Source organism: Populus trichocarpa, chromosome 18 (assembly GCF_000002775.5).
Source record: "Populus trichocarpa isolate Nisqually-1 chromosome 18, P.trichocarpa_v4.1, whole genome shotgun sequence".
NCBI classification, from domain to species: domain Eukaryota; kingdom Viridiplantae; phylum Streptophyta; class Magnoliopsida; order Malpighiales; family Salicaceae; genus Populus; species Populus trichocarpa.
The window spans coordinates 622,313-640,118 of NC_037302.2; the positions used below are offsets into that span (position 1 = coordinate 622,313).

Below are 17,806 nucleotides of genomic sequence, written 5' to 3' on the forward strand. Positions count from 1 at the left end.
TTGACCAAACAGGTTTTGACCTATCTAAGCTTTTTTTTCCCATTAAAACAACATGGGGAAGATCTGATTTCTGATTCGATTCCATGGTGGCAATATCTTATTCATCTGGAAATGTCATTTGGTTTTAAAAAATGCCACACCCTTCCACTTTTTGTGTGTTTTTTTCTTGGGGTGGTGCCATCCATGGGCACGATGTTAGCTGTATAGCCCCATTGTTTAACAGGCAAAAATCTGTGATCATACACGCCCACTGTGCAGGAAAGTTCATGGCGGAGGGAGACTTGTCTGCTAGCATTGATTTACAGCAAGATTGAGTTGACTTTAACCCGTGAATTCATCGAGTGAAATCACTTTGTGATCTTGATAGATATCAACATATCATCAGACAGGACATTGTATCTGTCCAACAAAACTCTCGAGGCTAGTAATTATCTTTTGCTCTTATGACTTTGAATGTAATAAAATAGGGTGGCTGTCCTAATTTTAATCTTTAATTTAATGCGTTGAACTTATTGATGCATGTGTATTGAATGACCTCCCAGATGAAAGGGATTTTTCAAAAATATTTTTAAAAAATTATATTTCTAAATTCCTTATAACAACTTACAAAATCATATTCTAATAAACTTATTATTTTTTAATATTTCACTAATATTATTAAACTTGTGTTAGCTTGATAGATCAACCCAATAACTCATCAACTCATATTTGATTTCATGTTAAAACCGAGTAAAGGTTGGTATGGTTTATGTTAATCAATATGGCAGGTCAATTTAAGATTGGACAAAAATCTAGACTATTATATACATATAAAAGTAGATCAAAATTCTGACCTATCATAATCACTCTTCATTGACAATACATTCGGAAGAATATATAGAAAATCTATTTATTTAAACTCAAAATTGATCTGGTCTAAGTCGATCGACATAGCAGGTCAATCTAAGACCGGATAAAAATCCAGGCTATATACATGTAAAACTAGATCAATATTTCAACCTCTCATAACCACTTTTCATTGAAAATAATACATTTGAAAGAATGCATAGAAAATCTATTTATTCAAACTCAAATAGATTTTCCTCTTATGGGTCCAGACCAATGACCTTTTCAATTAACAAAATCAAAGGGCAAATCAACTAAAAAAGCTTTGATTGAGCAGGTGTTCATGAAATGTTCAGATGAGACACAAAGAAAGCATTTTGTAAAACTTCCTACTTTTTTTTTTTATTGCATAATGGTATTAAATTGAATTATCTCCATCTCTCTTGGCCTCTCCCTTTTGTGTGGAAGCTTTACCTCCACAGATTAGTATGGGCTCCCACACTATGCTGAACTGGTAAATTCAAACCTATGATAGACATGTAAAGGATCCTTACAAGCTCATAATTCAAGAACAAATTTTGCTTAGGATATCTGGGTCAAATTTCATATAAGTTAATTACTCCACGCAACTTGTTTCGTAGCAAAAAAAAACAATTCATCAACATTGAACAATCTTTGCTTTTGGATTGAACTCTGGACATTCATCATCGAAGTTTGTTTTTTTAACGTGTGATTTGTATTGTGATGTAGAGCTTGTTAATTAAAAATATATTAAAATAATATTTTTTATTTTTGTATTTTTGATGTTAATATATTAAAACCATCTAAAAACATTTTAAATTTAAAAAAGAGTTATGAGAAGTTTTACGAGAATAAAATTTAATAGTGAAATGTAAGGTTGTGTTTGGTTTTTTTTTTTTTGTTAAAGAGAGATATATGTTAAGGGATAAATACTTAACCCCTTTAACCTTGTTTCCTAGTTTTGTTTGAGAGGGGAAAAGGATTAGGGGATAAACACTCGACCTCCAAACAAGGATTAAGTGTTAACTAGTCGAGGGTGGGGAAAAATAGGCTGGGGGAAATATTGGGATTTATTAAAAATTTATCTCCATTTTTTAATTTTAAACCAAACACAATTTAAAGGGAATAAACTATTAATTTTAAAAGATGAAGTGTCATAGGTGTTTGATAGGAGTTGAAAATATTACGAAGATTACTAGTAAATCCCATGACAAGCCCAAAGTTAGCCAGTCCAGAGACCCGTCTATCCGTCTCGGCCCTCCAGGCCCAGGGTCCATTCCCCAACTCTGCCTGGCTGCCTTGTCGTCTTGGTTAGTTCCCCAAAACGAAGCCGTTCCATCCAACCTCCAACTCCGCCCGCCTTGTCGTCTCGGTTCGTTCACCAACGCGACGCCGTTACAGCCCAAGGAGCAAAACCAAATCAAAATATGGCTCCTGCTGCTCCCTCGACATCTCACCTGCAGCAAGCAACAGAGGAAAAAGCTTTGCGTTAGATCTACGAGATTCAAAACCTAGCAAGCAAACGAACACACGCAGCAAAATCAAGTCCTTTCCAAGCAAATTCGCAACTAACTCCTCCAGAACCGATACCAATCTGAACCGAAATCACAGGTATTTCCTTCTCTCTCTCTCGAATCAATCTGTCCTTGTTTGGAAAAGGAAATACCAGCGTGGTATAAGCGTGAATAATGCTCTTAATGAGGGTGATTTTGATTTAGTTTGTTTATGTTTTTAAATGAATTGAAGAAGAATCTGATGGTGAGCGCGAGAATTGGAGTAGGAGGAGGAGGTGTTTAGTGACAAGTAACGGTGGGGAGTAAAAACGGAGCGGATCGGAGGATGGACAAGAACAAGAGCCGTACCGATCTGCTCGCCGCTGGTCGTAAAAAGGTACTTCTTCTTCTTCTTATTGTTAACATTATTTGTCATTGCCATTCATTCACTTATTTTTATTATTGATTGATTGATTCGGTGTTTTTTACAATTTGATTGGTTGGCGCTGAATTAGAGGGAAATGGATTTTATTTTTATTTTTTTAATAAATAGAGTAGGAGAAAATGTATAACAGAATGTTGTGAATTTTGCTTTTGGTTTTAATCTTAGGAACGCTGCGGAAGCTAAATCCGAAGGGAAAAATAAAAATCCACTGTTGTGGTTTTGTAAAGAAGAAAAATTAGAATCGGATATGATTAGCTGTAACTATAGGAGATTCGACATTGTGTGATGTGTAGTCTCTTTGAAGTTTAAACCTTTTGTTTTTCTTTTCTCTTTCTTTGGGTTAGAAAAGAGGTAAAGATTGAATGCAATTGGTTGGAATCTGAGTCTTTGTTTTGAATTATCAGCTTCAGCAATTTCGCCAGAAGAAGGACAGTAAAGGCAGTAGCAGTAGCCATGGAAGATCCTCAAAAAAGTCTAGCACGTCGGAGAATCATGAATCTGACGCTGATGAAGCGTTGAGTACTGGAAAAGCAGCAGGATTGAAACAGGTTCATGAATGGGAAGTTAAATCTCAGAGTGATCCTGATTCGGGAAGGGTAGATTCTTTGGTGTCTTCATCTTCTGGGGCTCCTGATCTTGATCTTGATGTTGTGGCTGTTGATCTGCCTTCAATTCCTCTGACACCTGAAACAAGAGTAGCCGAAACAGCTTTGGATCATGATGCTGGCAGTGCTGCGGAGGAAGGTGGGGCTGATGAGAATCATATTGATTCCTCAAAACCTGATGAAGGGGAAAGTAGCCAGTCTATTGATGATAAGGCTGCAAGAGTTGTTCCTTTAGGAAGCTCAGATATTCCAGATTCTGAAGCAAAAACCAAACATGATGATGCATTTGTAAGCGTAGATGTGTCAGCCCCTCATAAATTAATTGATACTATGGATGGCACAACTGTTACAGGTGAAACAGAGAGCCAAGATGGGGAAGATGGCATGTGGCCATTGCCACCACAAGAAGATACCCCTGATACATCCTCGATACAAGCAAGGGGAAATCAGGTAACGGATGTAGGTTGGGCTCTTAATCTCTTAATACTAATTGTCAATCTATATTTCCCTTTTCCTTTTATTAGGGAAGTCTGTTTGGCAGATTGGGACAAAGTAACGTGTGGATTTGACGTATAATTAAATTCTCATTTGTTGCTGGGTGGGGGCAATGCAGGAAGCTGATGGTTTGGACTCAAAGCATTTTGGTGGAAGCAGTGATTTAGAGCTTGAAGGAGACAGGAGGCTTTCTTTCTCTGGGCGTGGTGAAATTGCCAAATGTGCTGGAGAGACAGCTTCAGAACAGATCCATGTGGAGGAAGCAGCAGCTTCTCAATCAAAGCAAAGTGATGGGGTAGATGATGCTTCTGTTTCTGCAAGTGCAACTGACATGTCAGATGGGCTAGTGGCATCTACTTTGCCTATTTCGGAGGCCGATGGAAGTGCAGGTGTTATCCATGAAGCCACGAATCAACATGGGAAAGTTGTTGATATAGGTCCATCTACTGTAGAAAATGTGGAAATTCCGTCTGGGTATGGATATTGTGGAAATGATGGGGAAAGTGTTCAATCTGATAGGTTGGTTACAGAAGCATCCAGTCCACAATATTTTCCCGAGGATTCTTTTGTGTTTGTTGCTGAAAGTGACAAAAGGCCTCTTTTAAATAAACTAGCAAGTACATCTGATGGATATGCTATGTCTCCTTTTGATGATTTGGGCCAAGTCACTTTCTTGCAGCTGATAGAGGTTATAAAGGGACTTAATGAAGACGAGTATAGGTTACTGCTCGAGTCTCGGGGATCAGTTTCTAATGTTGAGTTGGGGACTACCAATTCGTTCTCATCACAAAATGGCTTTCCGGGTTTGTTGGAGAGACTTGGAGAAGAATTGTTCCTCACAAAGTGCACGAAAGATATCCTTCAATTGCAACTTTCTGAACAGTCTGATCTACAAATAGAGAATGATCACCATTTGCATCAATTGGATGATGAAATATCTGTGCTTCATGCATCACTCAAAGAAGCTCGTGAGAGGGGTAACTCCCTTGCTGAAGAGCTTGCAGAATGCAGATCTGAACTTCAGGCTAGTTTTAGTGGGAGGGAGGAGCTTGAGCAGCAATTTCACAAAGCAAAGGTAGAAGTCGAGGAAGTTTCTGCTAGAGCATACAAGTTGCAGAATAGTCTGGAGATGTCTCAATCAGAATTATTGAGACTATCCAAGGAATTGGCCAACAGCCAGGATTTTGTTGCAGCCTTGCAGGTGGAAGTTGAAAACTTAAATGGCAATCTTGTTTCCTTGACCGAGGAGAGAAAGATAGTTGAGGAGGGAAAAAATTCTTGTCTCCATGAGAATGAGAAGCTGTTGAATGAATTAGCTGACTGCAAGAGTTTGATAGCAGCTTTGCAGACAGAAAGTTCCAACTTGAGGGGAACTGTTGCTTCAATGACAGATGAGAAAATCAAGCTCAATGGGGAAAAGGAGTACCTTGCTGATTGTCATGATAAGATTTGCCTGGAGTTATCTGATTGTAAGGGTTTGGTGGAAGCTCTACAAGTGGAAAATCTGAAATTAAGTGGGAGCCTTGCCATGGCTACAGAAGAGAGAAAGAAATTTGAAGAGGACATGAGTTATTCAGCCCAGGAGAGAGATAGACTTTCATCTGAGCTTCTTGTCCTTCATGATGAGTTATCTAAAGATCATGCAGAATGCTTGCAATTTGAATCTGAGCTAAAAGAGATGACAATGCGTCTTGAACAACTTACGGAGGAAAATATATTTCTTAGCAGCAATCTGGATATACATAAAGTTAAGCTACAAGAAATTGAAGACTTGCAAGCCCAAAAGTCATCCCCGGTTGGCAAAGCTGCGAATCCAGTTGGAAGTTTGGAAACACTGAGCAAGGTTTGGGAGGATGCATCTGATGTTGAGCATGATGGTGAAGCTACCTTTTCAATGTCTGAGAAATCCATGTCTGGTAACTTTGAAGTAGCTCCGCCACTAGCACTGTTGGGGCAGGAAGTCTTTGATGATTCCTTGGGTTTTGTAGCCTTGAAGGGACACCTTGAGGAGGCAGGAAAAGTTATGCTAGGTCTTGAAAAGGAAATTGAAGTGGTGCACTCTCATTCGGTATCACTAATTAGAGCTGGTGGTAAAAGTGCATCTCCTGCAGTGTCAAAACTAATTCAAGCTTTTGAGTCAAAGGGGCAACACGATGAGAATGAGGCAGAGCATGGTTCCATGAAAGAGGATCAATCACCAGCAACAGATCCTTTTGCTTCAATGAAAGAATACACAGGAAATTTGAAGGCAATCCTTAAGCGATTGACTCTAGATGCTGAGAATGCCAGTTTAATGTTCAAGACGGAGAGAGATGATATAAGCATTGCTAATTGCACTATCAGGGAGCTCAAGTTTCAGGCTGAAGCCCTGAAGGAACACAATGATAATTTGGAAGCAACCAACATCCAACTTGGTGTTCTTTATGAAGCTGTAAAGCAGCATTTGTCTGATTTTAATGAAAAAAACAACAAGCTTGAAGTTCTTTGTGATTCCCTGAGACAACAAGAATTCAGTCTTAAAGCAGAAAATTCTGAGTTTGGCAGAAAACTGAGTGACTGCGAATTGAAAATTGAAGATTTGCAGAGTCAGTTGCATGGTTTACAGAAAAGTTCAGATGAGAAGGCTTCCGTACTTCATGATGAACTAGCAAAATCCCAAATGGAAGCAGCTGAGAGGGCATTGACAGTTGAGCAGGAATGGAATTCAACCGTTGCCCAGATTATTGAAGCAGTTGATAGGCTAGATGTCTCTACTGGATTTTCGCTCACCTCCACCGCCTCAATGCCCAGTCATGGTTCCTTGGATGTAAGCAGTCATGTTACTGCCTCTGTTAATGCTGCTACAAATACGATACAGGATCTGAAGGCGAAACTTGAAGCTTCTTCCAGAGACCATGAAACTGCCTCTAACTTATTCAATGGAGTGAGTGAGAAGTGCAATGAGTTGCTTGGAAAAAGTGAGTTGGTTAATGCCACTTTGCATAAGCTGTACTCTGAGCTTAGAAAAATTGTGATTGATTCATGTGGTTATGTGGAAGAAAGTAATTTACAAGATGAGGAATTGCCTGACACTGTAGATTATATTAGATTCAAAGCCCTTTTGGAGAAATTGGAGAATGCTTTGGCTGAGAGGCTACAACTTCAGTCTGCAAACAAGAAACTTAACTCTGAGTTGATGAGTCAAATAAAAGATATTGAGGAACTGAACAGAAGGTGCCATGATTTTAGTTCCATTCAAAGGCTAATTGAAGATGTTGAGGGTGAAGTGAAACTTGAAGATGGTGGGGCAGACTCAGAGATGACACCTGTTTCCCATCTGGAGTCATTGGTGTCTTTCCTTGTGCACAAATACAAGGAGGCTAAGGAGCAGGTTAACTCATCTAGAGAAGAGTTTGGTTCTAAGGTACTGGAAATGACAGAACTGCAGAAGGAGATACATCAGTTAACTGGGTTGACGCTTCAGCATGAGAATGAAATCCTTGTACTTAAGGAGCATGTGACCCAGGCTGAGGAAGCTCTTGTTGCTATGCGATCTGAATGGCAGGAGAAAGTAAGTGAACTCCAACAGTCAGAGCAGAGGGTATCATCCATTAGAGAGAAGCTTAGCATAGCTGTTGCCAAGGGGAAGGGGCTGGTTGTGCAGCGTGACAGTCTCAAGCAGTCCCTGGCAGAGACATCTGGTGAATTGGACAGATGCTCACAGGAGTTACAGCTGAAAGATTCCAGGCTGCATGAAATTGAAGCAAAACTGAAGACCTATTCAGAGGCTGGTGGGCGCGTGGAAGCTCTGGAATCTGAACTTTCATACATCCGCAACTCAGCTACTGCACTGAGAGAATCTTTTCTTCTAAAAGACTCGGTACTCCAGAGGATAGAGGAGATTTTAGAAGATCTGGATCTGCCAGAGCATTTCCATTCAAGAGATATAATCGAAAAGGTTGATTGGTTAGCAAGATCAGCAACTGCAAACACTTTACTGCCTACAGATTGGGACCAAAAAAGTTCAGTTGGGGGTTCACATTCTGATACTGGTTTTGTTGTCACAGATACCTGGAAAGAGGATGTACAGTCTGGCTCAAATTCAGGGGATGATTTGAGAAGAAAATATGAGGAGCTTCAAAGTAAGTTTTATGGCTTGGCTGAACAAAATGAAATGCTGGAGCAATCCTTGATGGAAAGGAACAACTTGGTTCAGAGATGGGAAGAACGTTTAGCTAGGATCAATTTGCCTTCCCACTTGCGGTTGGCCGAGCCAGAGGATCGGATTGAGTGGTTAGAAAATGCACTTTCAGAGGCTAGCCATGATAGAAATTCTCTGCTGCAGAAGATTGATGAACTTGAAAATTATTGCAGATCAGTTACTGCAGATTTGGAAGAGTCACAAGATAGAGTATCTCACCTCATTGCTGAGTTGCAGGAGTCATCAAAGAGAGTATCTGACCTTGAGAGAGACCTTCAAGCAGTTATCCTTGAGAGAGAGAACCTTTTTGAAAGATTGGAGATTCTGACTTCTGATGTTGAGAAACTTTCAGCAAGGACAGTCCAATTTGAACTAGACAATGAAAAACTGCAGAATGAAGCATCTGCTTTGCAGGAGAAATTGGTTGACAAGCTTGGGATTGAGGAGCGTATTCAGAGCATTAATGATGAGATAAGAAGGATGCAGGATTTGGTTTGTGATGCGTTGCAGGATCCTGGTGCAAAAGATTTTATATCTGATGGCAGCAGTACAGAGTGTCTGGAAAGATTACTGAGGAAGCTTGTAGAGAACCACACAACACTTTCTTCTGCAAAATCTGTGCCTGTCGAGGCAGTTGTAGATTACCATGCTAAAGGAACTGATGCCAATTTTATTGAAGGCCAAACTAGAGATATATTGGACTTTGAGGAATCTGATGCAGCTCTTCTGAAGAGAGATGCATGGGGTAATGAGGAAGAAAATGGGGATTCTCTGAAAAAAGAACTGGAAGAGACTTTGAGTGAACTGGCATGTGTGCAGGAGGAAAGAGACAGAGACAGAGAGAAGCAGCAGTCTTTGATTTGTGAAGTTGAAGCAAAGGAGAAAAAGATATTGGAGTTACAAGAACTACTGCATCAGGAGGAACAGAAGTCTACTTCTGTGAGAGAGAAGCTGAACGTTGCTGTTAGAAAAGGGAAGTTATTGGTACAACAGCGTGATAGTCTGAAACAAACCATTGAAGAGATGAATGCGGAGTTGGTGCTCTTGAAAACTCAGATTAAGGACAGGGAAAATGCTCTTGCAGACAATGAACAGAAGATGAGAGACTTCGCCACTTACCCTGAAAGGGTGGAAGCCCTTGAAGCTGATAGTTCACTCTTGAGAAATCATTTGGCTGAAACTGAGCACCTTCTGCAGGAGAAAGGGCATACTTTAACCATGATGTTGAATGTTCTCGGAGACGTCGATGTTGGTGCTGAAATTTACAGCAATGATCCAATCGAGAAGTTGGAATACATGGGGAAACTATGCCGTGATTTGCATGCTGCTGTGGCTTCAGCCGAACAAGAATCTAAAAAATCTGGAAGAGCGGCAGAACTGCTGCTTGCTGAATTAAATGAAGTCCAAGACAGGAATGATAGTCTACAAGAGGAGCTGGCTAAAGCCAGTATTGAAATTTCAGAGATCTCCAAGGAGAGGGATACAGCGGAGGCTGCAAAACTGGAAGCTCTTTCACGTCTGGAAAGGTCGTTCACAGTTCATGCACAGGAGAAAAGGAAACAATATTCAGAGCTTGCAGTGTTAAAATCTACGGCAGACAAACTCAGGAAAAGCTTCTCTGATATCAATGATCTACTGGGTGGTGTTTTCACCATGGAACTGGAATTTCTGCAAAATGTAGAGGCTGGTATGGCATCATGTGTTAAAAGAACAGAAACTAATCCTGCAGTTCATGTTCCACCTTTTAGCAGGGCTGATGGCATTACTTTCAACACTTCAGAAAACATGGTATTGTCTATATTACTTGATTCTCTCAAGAAATCTTGTTTTTGAAGCTTGTTAGTTTTGAAAATTTTAGTTAGATTGGACCTACTATTTATTGTTTTGTGTTTCTAACCTAAGCTCTCTTTTCAGGACAACTTTTCTGTGGAGTTTTCATCACAATCCAGCATGCCAGATGATTTTGATGATAATTTTATTATTGAAGTTTGTAATACTGTGCAAGAATTAATGAAAGAAATTGGTGCAGTTAAAGTAATATTAGGCGAACATTCTGGTGCATTACATAACCAAGCCAGAAATCTATCAAAATTGATCGGGATCCTTCATAGAGAAATGATTTCCCAAAAAGAGTCATTTGAGGCCTTGGAAAAAGAAAATAAGCATATAAAATCAGCAGAAAAGGAAAAGGAAAAGGAAATTGTTGTATTGCTCAGAAACATTAGTTTGCTTTATGAAGCATGCACCAGTTCTATCATGGAAATTGAAAATAGAAAAGCTGAAGTATCAGGAAATGCTTTGGCTACTGGTGACATGGCAGTGAACTGGAAACCTGCAAGATTCGCTGATGGTGGTGGGCATAATTTTCCATCTGAGGAGCATTTCAAGACCATGGCAGAAAGATTGTCCGTGGCAGTCAAGGAATTTTTTAGTATAAAAGGTGACATCACAGAGGGTGAAAAGAAAGAAATGAAAGTTATGATATCAAATTTGCAGAAAGAGCTTCAGGAGAAGGACATTCAAAGAGAGAGGATTTGCATGGAGCTAGTTAGTCAAATTAAGGAAGCAGAATCAGCTGTAACAAGCTACTTGCTAGATCTGCAATCTTCAAGAACTCGCATCTATGATTTGGAGAAACAGGTAGATGTGAAGGAAGAGGAGCGGGAATTATTGAAGCAGAGAGTAAAGGAACTTCAAGATGGGCAAGCCATATCAGCAGATTTACAGGAGAGGGTCAGATCGCTGACCGATGTGCTTGCTGCGAAAGAGCAAGGTACGCTTAGATGACTTTGAAATGAGTAGTTTTAATTGCTATATTTTCAAATTTTTCCTTTAGATAATCCATAATAATGGATGCTACTTGTTGATTACAGAAATTGAAACCCTGATGCAAGCTCTTGATGAGGAAGAGGTCCAGATGGAAGATTTAACTAGCAAAACAAAAGAACTGGAAAAGATTTTGCAGCAAAAGAATTTGGACATTGAGAACCTTGAAGCTTCTCGTGGAAAGGCTCTGAAAAAGCTTTCCATCACTGTGAACAAGTTTGATGAGCTCCATCATTTTTCCGAAAGTCTCCTTGCTGAGGTTGAAAAACTTCAATCACAATTGCAAGAGCGTGATGCTGAAATATCTTTCTTAAGGCAAGAGGTCACTAGGTGCACCAATGAAGTTCTGGTTGCATCTCAGATGAGCAGCAAGAGAAATTCAGACGACATCCATGAATTGTTGTTGTGGTTGGACACATTGGTTTCTCAAGTCGGGATGCAAGATGTTAATCTTTATGATAGCAGTATGGCACCTGAGCACAAGGAATTGCTTCAGAAGAAGATTACGAGCATTGTGTCTAAATTGGAGGATCTACAGGTGGTGGCTCAAAGCAGGGACACATTAGTGCAAACAGAAAGGAATAAAGTAGATGAGTTAACACGTCGAATAGAAACTCTTGAGAGCTCTTTACGTGAGAAAGAATCCCAATTAAATATGCTTGAAGGGGTTGAAGATTTGGGACAGACAACCAACTCAGTCTCAGAAATTGTGGAAGTCGAACCAGTGGTGAGTCTCTTAATCTATCCTTTCACATATGAAAATTAGTTTTCTAGTGATGCACCATTAAAACAGCGATATCAATTTTTTTCCTTTTTCTTTTTCTCTACTGTGCAATCAAATTGTCAAGTAGTTGAAACAAGTCACACAATCTTAGAAGTTCTCTCTGTGTTGATTAGTAGGGTTAGGGTAAGCTTGTCGAAATTTTTGAGTTTAACACATCCAATTATTTTTATATGCTTGTTGCAATTCAAATTTTGAGTGCTTGAGAACAATCTGAGATTTGGTGTAATTTCCATGCAGATCAACAAATGGGTAGCCCCTGTGCCCTCCAGTTCATCTCAAGTTCGCAATTTGCGCAAAGTCAACAATGATCAAGTTGCTATTGCTATAGATGAGGATCCTGTTGGCAAGAATAGTTTAGAGGATGAAGATGATGATAAAGGTAGTCCAACAAGATGTTTTGTTGCTCTTTGATGTTTTTGGTTCTAACACGGTTTGATTCTTATTTCGTTTTCCTCTTCCTCCTCAGTTCATGGTTTCAAGTCGCTTACTACATCGAGAATTGTACCGAAGTTTACAAGACCAGTGTCTGACATGATAGATGGTCTATGGTAGGATTATCTGTTTTCTTCCCTGTTTTGATGCAATACTTACATTGCTTTCATAATGGTCTGAAAAATCTTATATATGCAATGTTTCAGGGTTTCTTGTGACCGGGCATTAATGCGTCGGCCTGCCCTACGTCTTTGTATAATTATCTACTGGGCTGTCTTGCATGCACTTCTTGCAACTTTTGCGGTTTAGCGAGCAACACAGGTGGTGTCTATAATTGCCAATCTATTTAATGTAAGGATTTGGTTCAGCTGGTCATTAAAGTGGCTCTCTGCAAGTAACTGTGTTCTTTTTATCTGAACTTAATGAATCAATCTATCTATACACTTGATTATACTGTTTGGAAATTGCATGCATGGTTTTACCGTTATGGGTTCAAACTCTGGACTTGCATACATTCTCTTGCTCTCTTTCACTTATTTGTTTCCTGTGTTCAGGAGCACACAACGAATACAAAGTGATTTTGCCACTTTTTAACGTTTAGGTTCCACTATGTTGATGTTTAATTTCTGATGAACCTTTGCCTGAAGTTTTTGATTCTTTGAAAAACTCTGGTATTCAATTGATTGATAGCCAATTGCAAACTTGTTTTTTTTTTTTTTCTGTTTGTGAATGGTGGTCAACTGGTTGATATTATTACCTATGCTGGTGAAGCAATTGTGTGTAGACAAGCATGCTTTCAGCTTGGAATAGCTTTGCCCCTATCTTCTTAAAGAAACCAAATCTATCAGAATTAGTTTCTTCATTGATCAGGCAAAGTTGACAATTATTTTTTGAAACTTGGAGTGCGCCGCTGATGCCATTATTTCCCTGATGTGCAGGTTCTCTATTTGGTTTAAAGGCTAGATGGATGGAGGCTCCTTTTTCAGGATTGTATCTCTGCTGGGTCTTTCAGCCTGTGTGTAGAGTAGATTGAAACCCACGATATTTGGTCAGATTGATTCATTATTTAGCTCAATCAGGCAGCTGTGATTGCCGTTTTATTTTTACAAATCGCAGATTGCACTGTTGCATCCAATAAGGAGAAATTGCCATTACACAGGATATAGTTTTAGATCTTGCCTTACCTGAACCCATCAATCAAAAGGTGAATCGCGTTGCCGTCACCCGTCAGTGTTTCTGGGTTCCTCTTTTTGGAAATTATACAAAAGCAACAATGCTTTGTATGGGATTGTAGTTTGTACATATTGGGTCTCTGGACTCCATTTTTTTAGCAAATGAAGCATACATCATATTATTTCTTGAGCCAGTTTCTTCACAAGCAATATTTTTTTTTTATTTCTGCATCAATTCTGTGATTTTTATCGTTTTTCTAAACCCAAATTCACCTGAGAATCACTAATTTGATTGGCAAGGATGGTTGACAAATATCCCAGAGCAAGCCTCTGTGGAATGTGTGTGGTGGGGATAGAGAGATAGAGAGAGCTAAACCACTAAAGATAAGATACAAATGGCCACTAAAAGGTCTAGTCTTGCTACATGGACAGGCAAATGGGCTACTCATCTACTTGTGATTTGGAGACTTGATCTTCATAATCTTTCACGTTGCCTTTAGGATTCTCTTGAAACCTCTGTATCCTGAAGTGTTTCAGGTCCACACCCTTGGCCTCCCCGCTAAGCGCAAGGTCAGCCAAAATCCTCCCCACGACTGGAGCCATCTTGAACCCATGACCTGAAAACCCACCACCCACCACCACATCCTTCCCAAACTCCCCACCAAGAAAATCAATCACAAAATCCCCATCTGGGGTCATTGAGTACATGCACAATTGAGTAGCGACAGGCCCGCCATAATCAACCAAGCCTGAGAACCTCCCCTCGATCCATTCCTTCATGGAATCCGATGAAATCCCAGGACCCCACGGCCTCTTGTCAGGGTCACAAGTGTACCCTCCATGCACAGCAATCTTGATCAGTCCCGGAAACTCCAACGACGGCGTGCCGTAAATGTAAGGCTCGCCATAGCTTGCAAACGTAGGGAAATCACTTCCAATGGCGAACTTTGCCTCGTGCCCCTCCTTGATCCTCCAATAACACACTGTAGTCTCCAAGGCTTGTATAGGCAATTCAAGCCCGCTAACCGTTTTAACCAACTTGCCCATCCAAGCCCCAGCAGTAACGACACATTTCTTACCCCAATACTCTTCGCCATTGGCAACCACCACATTTACCCCTCCTCTTGCCTCGTCTTTAACAATGTTTTTCACCTCCATGTTGTCCCTCAAAACTGCACCCTTCTGAAATGCCAATGCTTGAAACATGGACACTGCCTTGGTGGGCTTTATAACCCCGCCGACTTCAGTTAACACCCCAACCCAACTCTCCGGTATGTTAATCCTACCGGAGAATCGGTCAGCCACTTGTTGTCCGTCCAGGACCTGATGAGGGAGGGACTTCCTCTCACAGCTAGAGATAACCGATAGGAGACTCTTGTTATCGGAGGGGCCCATATCAAATTGCTGGGCTTTGAAATAAACCTTGTAGCCAATTTCTGACTGGGCCTGCTCCCAACTTTGCGAGGATTCCATGACCATGTCACAGTAGTAGTCTTCCGGGTAAGTTGCCCGTATAGTACGTGACTCCCCATGTGAGGATCCACGGTGGTGCAAGAAATCAAATTGCTCCAGCAAGAGCGTTTTCTGACCTCTTTTTGCTAGTTGATATGCAGTGGAGCTGCCCATAATGCCGGCACCGACAACGATAACATCAAAGTGGTGGCTGGAATATTCCATCTCTAGGACAAGAGACAAGATATCCAGTGGAGAGGTTTAGGTTTTCTTTGGTTCAGTTGGATCTGAGGAGGAAGTAAGAGATGATTTTTAAGGTGAGAAGGACCATGTGATGTCTAAATAATATTCAATGGATGAGGTCTGCCACTTGCTAGTTGAATTCACATGATGGATGGTGTTGTCGCAATGCTTTTATCATTTAACACACCTGGACTTTGCATGCATGTTTTCTTTGATAAAGCATAACTAAACCCACCAAACCAAAATCAAATTAATGTAGGGTTTGGCTCGCATTTCAAGATATAAAAAAACATTGTTTGTTTATGTTTGGAGACAAAAAAAAATAAAGATAATATAAATAAAAAGAAATATATTTTTCCTTTTGAATTATATATTTATTTTATATATTTATCTTTTTTTAATTAACATGGGTGTTCGGATCAGCTTGCGTGTACCTCGACTAATCCCACAAGCCTTGAAGTTAACGACCATGTAAGCCTCTAGTAGCCTTGAGATTTGTGAGACTCAAACTAATGATCTTCAAGAAATAAATCTAGAATCTGACCAATTGAGCTACATCCTTAAAACTATAAATATATATTTATTTATTTATTTATTTATTTATTGTTACTGTCTTTTTAACCAATCAAAGTATTTGTTGTTGCTGTCTTTTTAACCAATCAAATATTTGTTTGTTTTTTAAAACACCATGGATTAATTAGATTGATAATATGATGAGATGGCGCCATGACTTTCTTGGAGGCGAGGCTTAATCATAGAGATCAATTTGAAGTGTTATAGCTGAAAAATCAAAGAAGTTTTGTACAATTCAAACTTTGCAGGCACCACCACAAGTGAGATAGTGGGGAGATTGATTTTCTACTTCAAAAAGAAAATGATAGGACCTCCCACTAATGGGATGATTAAAATTTGTTTTTGTTTTTTTTTCTAAAATAACATTTCTTAACTTTTATTTTAAATAAAATTAAAATAAAATTATTTTAATTAATCCAAATCAACTTATATAACTCTCGCAATCTAAGCTATTATTATAAAGATGAGATTTACTATACCTTATAAATCTTATATAAATGTCTAACTTGTAATCCGTGCATGAATCAAGTTTAAAAACATGAGATTTACTTAGTTTAATTTACCCTAAATCACACACACACACACACACACACACACACACACCATTTTAGTTACCATAAAAAGAAAACATGACCACGTGGATGGGACTTCACTTTTGCTTGATTACATCCAAGTTGCAGCGACATTTTCAACTACGACATCGTTTTGTCGATCCATCATTAAAGACTCCCCATGCATTTTATTTTATATTCATTAATTCAAGAAGGTCGTGTTTGATATTAAGGTCAAAATGCTTTGCGACTAAAACTAATTTTTTTGTTTAAAATTATTTTAGATGGAATTGATTAAGTTAGAGATGGATTTAGAAATATAAGGACTAAACATGTAGTTTATGAGACAACAAGGACTAATTAATCTGTTTTGATAAATTATAGGGACTAAATTGTAATTAACTAAAAAAGAAGATATAATAATCTTGCAAGTCCTTGCTCCTTTTTCATGGTCAATTTGTACTCAGCTGATATCCTTGACACATTGGGGGGGTTGAGATTCTGTCTAAAGAACAAATCTTCTACTATTTGGCCTTTTGTGCTCCAAGGAATTTGCCACGTGTTGATGCGTATCATCCACGTCTCGAAACGTGATTGGTTAGGAGAGGATAAGTCAATTTAAGTCCCTCAAGTTTTCCAATATGATGGATTGATCTAGAAATTCAATGACGCTTAACTTGGGAGATATATTTAACATTAAACCAATTAAGACTAGGACATAATTGACTTGAATATCACCCAATTGACTCGGTTAATCACTCGATCTAAACTTAACCGGGTCAGGTTAATTGTGAGATATTAAAAATAAAAAAAATCTAAAACTATCTAGTTTTAGTTCTTTAGCATTTTAAAAAATGTTTCTCTTCGGTGTTTATAACTCAAGATTTTTTAGCATCATCCATAATTTACTCAAAAGATTTTAACCAACCCATCTTAAATAGCTAACAAAATCCAATGAAATTTCCACCTTTTATACTATCCATTAGGAAAGGTCGGGTTTCATATCCATCCATTGATTTTCTATGTGGAAGTTGTTTTTTATGAGCAATTACTATGTGTTTTAGTTGTCATCATGCACTCTGCCATTAATGAAATAAAAGGGAAATCATACCAATAGTTACGAGTTTGAGAATAATTATAAATTCAAGTTTTTTAGAATTATTGAAGATTTGTATAATCATTAATTTTAAAATTTATAGAATTAATTAAGGTGAATACAAGTTAACCCGAATATTCATATTAAATAAAAAAAATCAAAACCTTGAGAACACAACTACGACACGATTTTGTCACCATCAATTAGCACCATGCACTATCTTGATAATGGCTTATGGATCGAATCACCCAAAAGAGCACGTTAAATGTTTACAAGTGATTTCACGACTCCAAGGGTCCCAAGGATAATAAAATAATATATATTGAAATATTTATTTATTTTATTGTCCTTAAGAAGATGCATCTTGGCATATTTAAATATATTTGTAGAGCCGTCCCTAATCTTTCTCTCAAATTAGACAAAGAAAATGTTAAATCGCAGCCTCGCCATTAATTTCATGCTATGTTATGAAGGCCAGGAAGATTCATACAATCTTCAAGGTGATGAAAAGGACTCGATCAGTACTATATTTATTAAGAAACAATATTTAATCTTGTTTTACCATGTTTGGAGAAGAATATATATATTGACCCCTTTCATCTTAATTCTTTTA

The 17,806-nt window shown here is 38.7% G+C and overlaps 2 protein-coding genes across 5 annotated transcripts; one reads left to right on the top strand and one right to left on the bottom strand.

The window, feature by feature from the left end:
* Nucleotides 1-2,274: 2,274 nt before the first annotated feature.
* Nucleotides 2,275-13,468, top strand: LOC7458725 (trans-Golgi network-localized SYP41-interacting protein 1). Of its 4 annotated transcripts, none has more exons than XM_024589703.2 (10): nucleotides 2,275-2,457; nucleotides 2,593-2,736; nucleotides 3,189-3,848; nucleotides 4,003-9,852; nucleotides 9,979-10,837; nucleotides 10,938-11,617; nucleotides 11,912-12,053; nucleotides 12,141-12,222; nucleotides 12,313-12,457; nucleotides 13,045-13,468. In XM_024589703.2, the coding sequence occupies exons 2-9, from the start codon at nucleotides 2,686-2,688 to the stop codon at nucleotides 12,413-12,415; spliced, it is 8,427 nt and encodes a 2,808-aa protein (XP_024445471.1). In that variant the 5' UTR covers nucleotides 2,275-2,457; nucleotides 2,593-2,685; the 3' UTR covers nucleotides 12,416-12,457; nucleotides 13,045-13,468. The 4 variants fall into 4 exon arrangements, with proteins under 4 accessions (XP_024445471.1, XP_024445473.1, XP_024445474.1 ...); XM_024589705.2 differs by having other exon boundaries at nucleotides 12,313-12,427; XM_024589706.2 differs by having other exon boundaries at nucleotides 3,189-3,839.
* A 78-nt stretch (nucleotides 13,469-13,546) lies between these two features.
* Nucleotides 13,547-15,137, bottom strand: LOC7458724 (probable sarcosine oxidase). Its single transcript, XM_002324345.4, has one exon. The coding sequence runs from the start codon at nucleotides 14,953-14,955 to the stop codon at nucleotides 13,720-13,722; it is 1,236 nt and encodes a 411-aa protein (XP_002324381.1). The 5' UTR covers nucleotides 14,956-15,137; the 3' UTR covers nucleotides 13,547-13,719.
* Nucleotides 15,138-17,806: the final 2,669 nt, after the last annotated feature.

Excerpts from the sequence above, each read along its gene's own strand:
- LOC7458724 (XM_002324345.4), bottom strand. The coding sequence starts at position 14,955 with ATGGAATATTCCAGCCACCACTTTGATGTTATCGTTGTCGGTGCCGGC.
- LOC7458725 (XM_024589703.2), top strand. The coding sequence starts at position 2,686 with ATGGACAAGAACAAGAGCCGTACCGATCTGCTCGCCGCTGGTCGTAAA. Across the intron at positions 9,853-9,978 it reads TCAACACTTCAGAAAACATG|GACAACTTTTCTGTGGAGTT; the intron begins GTATTGTCTATA and ends CTCTCTTTTCAG. Across the intron at positions 11,618-11,911 it reads TTGTGGAAGTCGAACCAGTG|ATCAACAAATGGGTAGCCCC; the intron begins GTGAGTCTCTTA and ends ATTTCCATGCAG.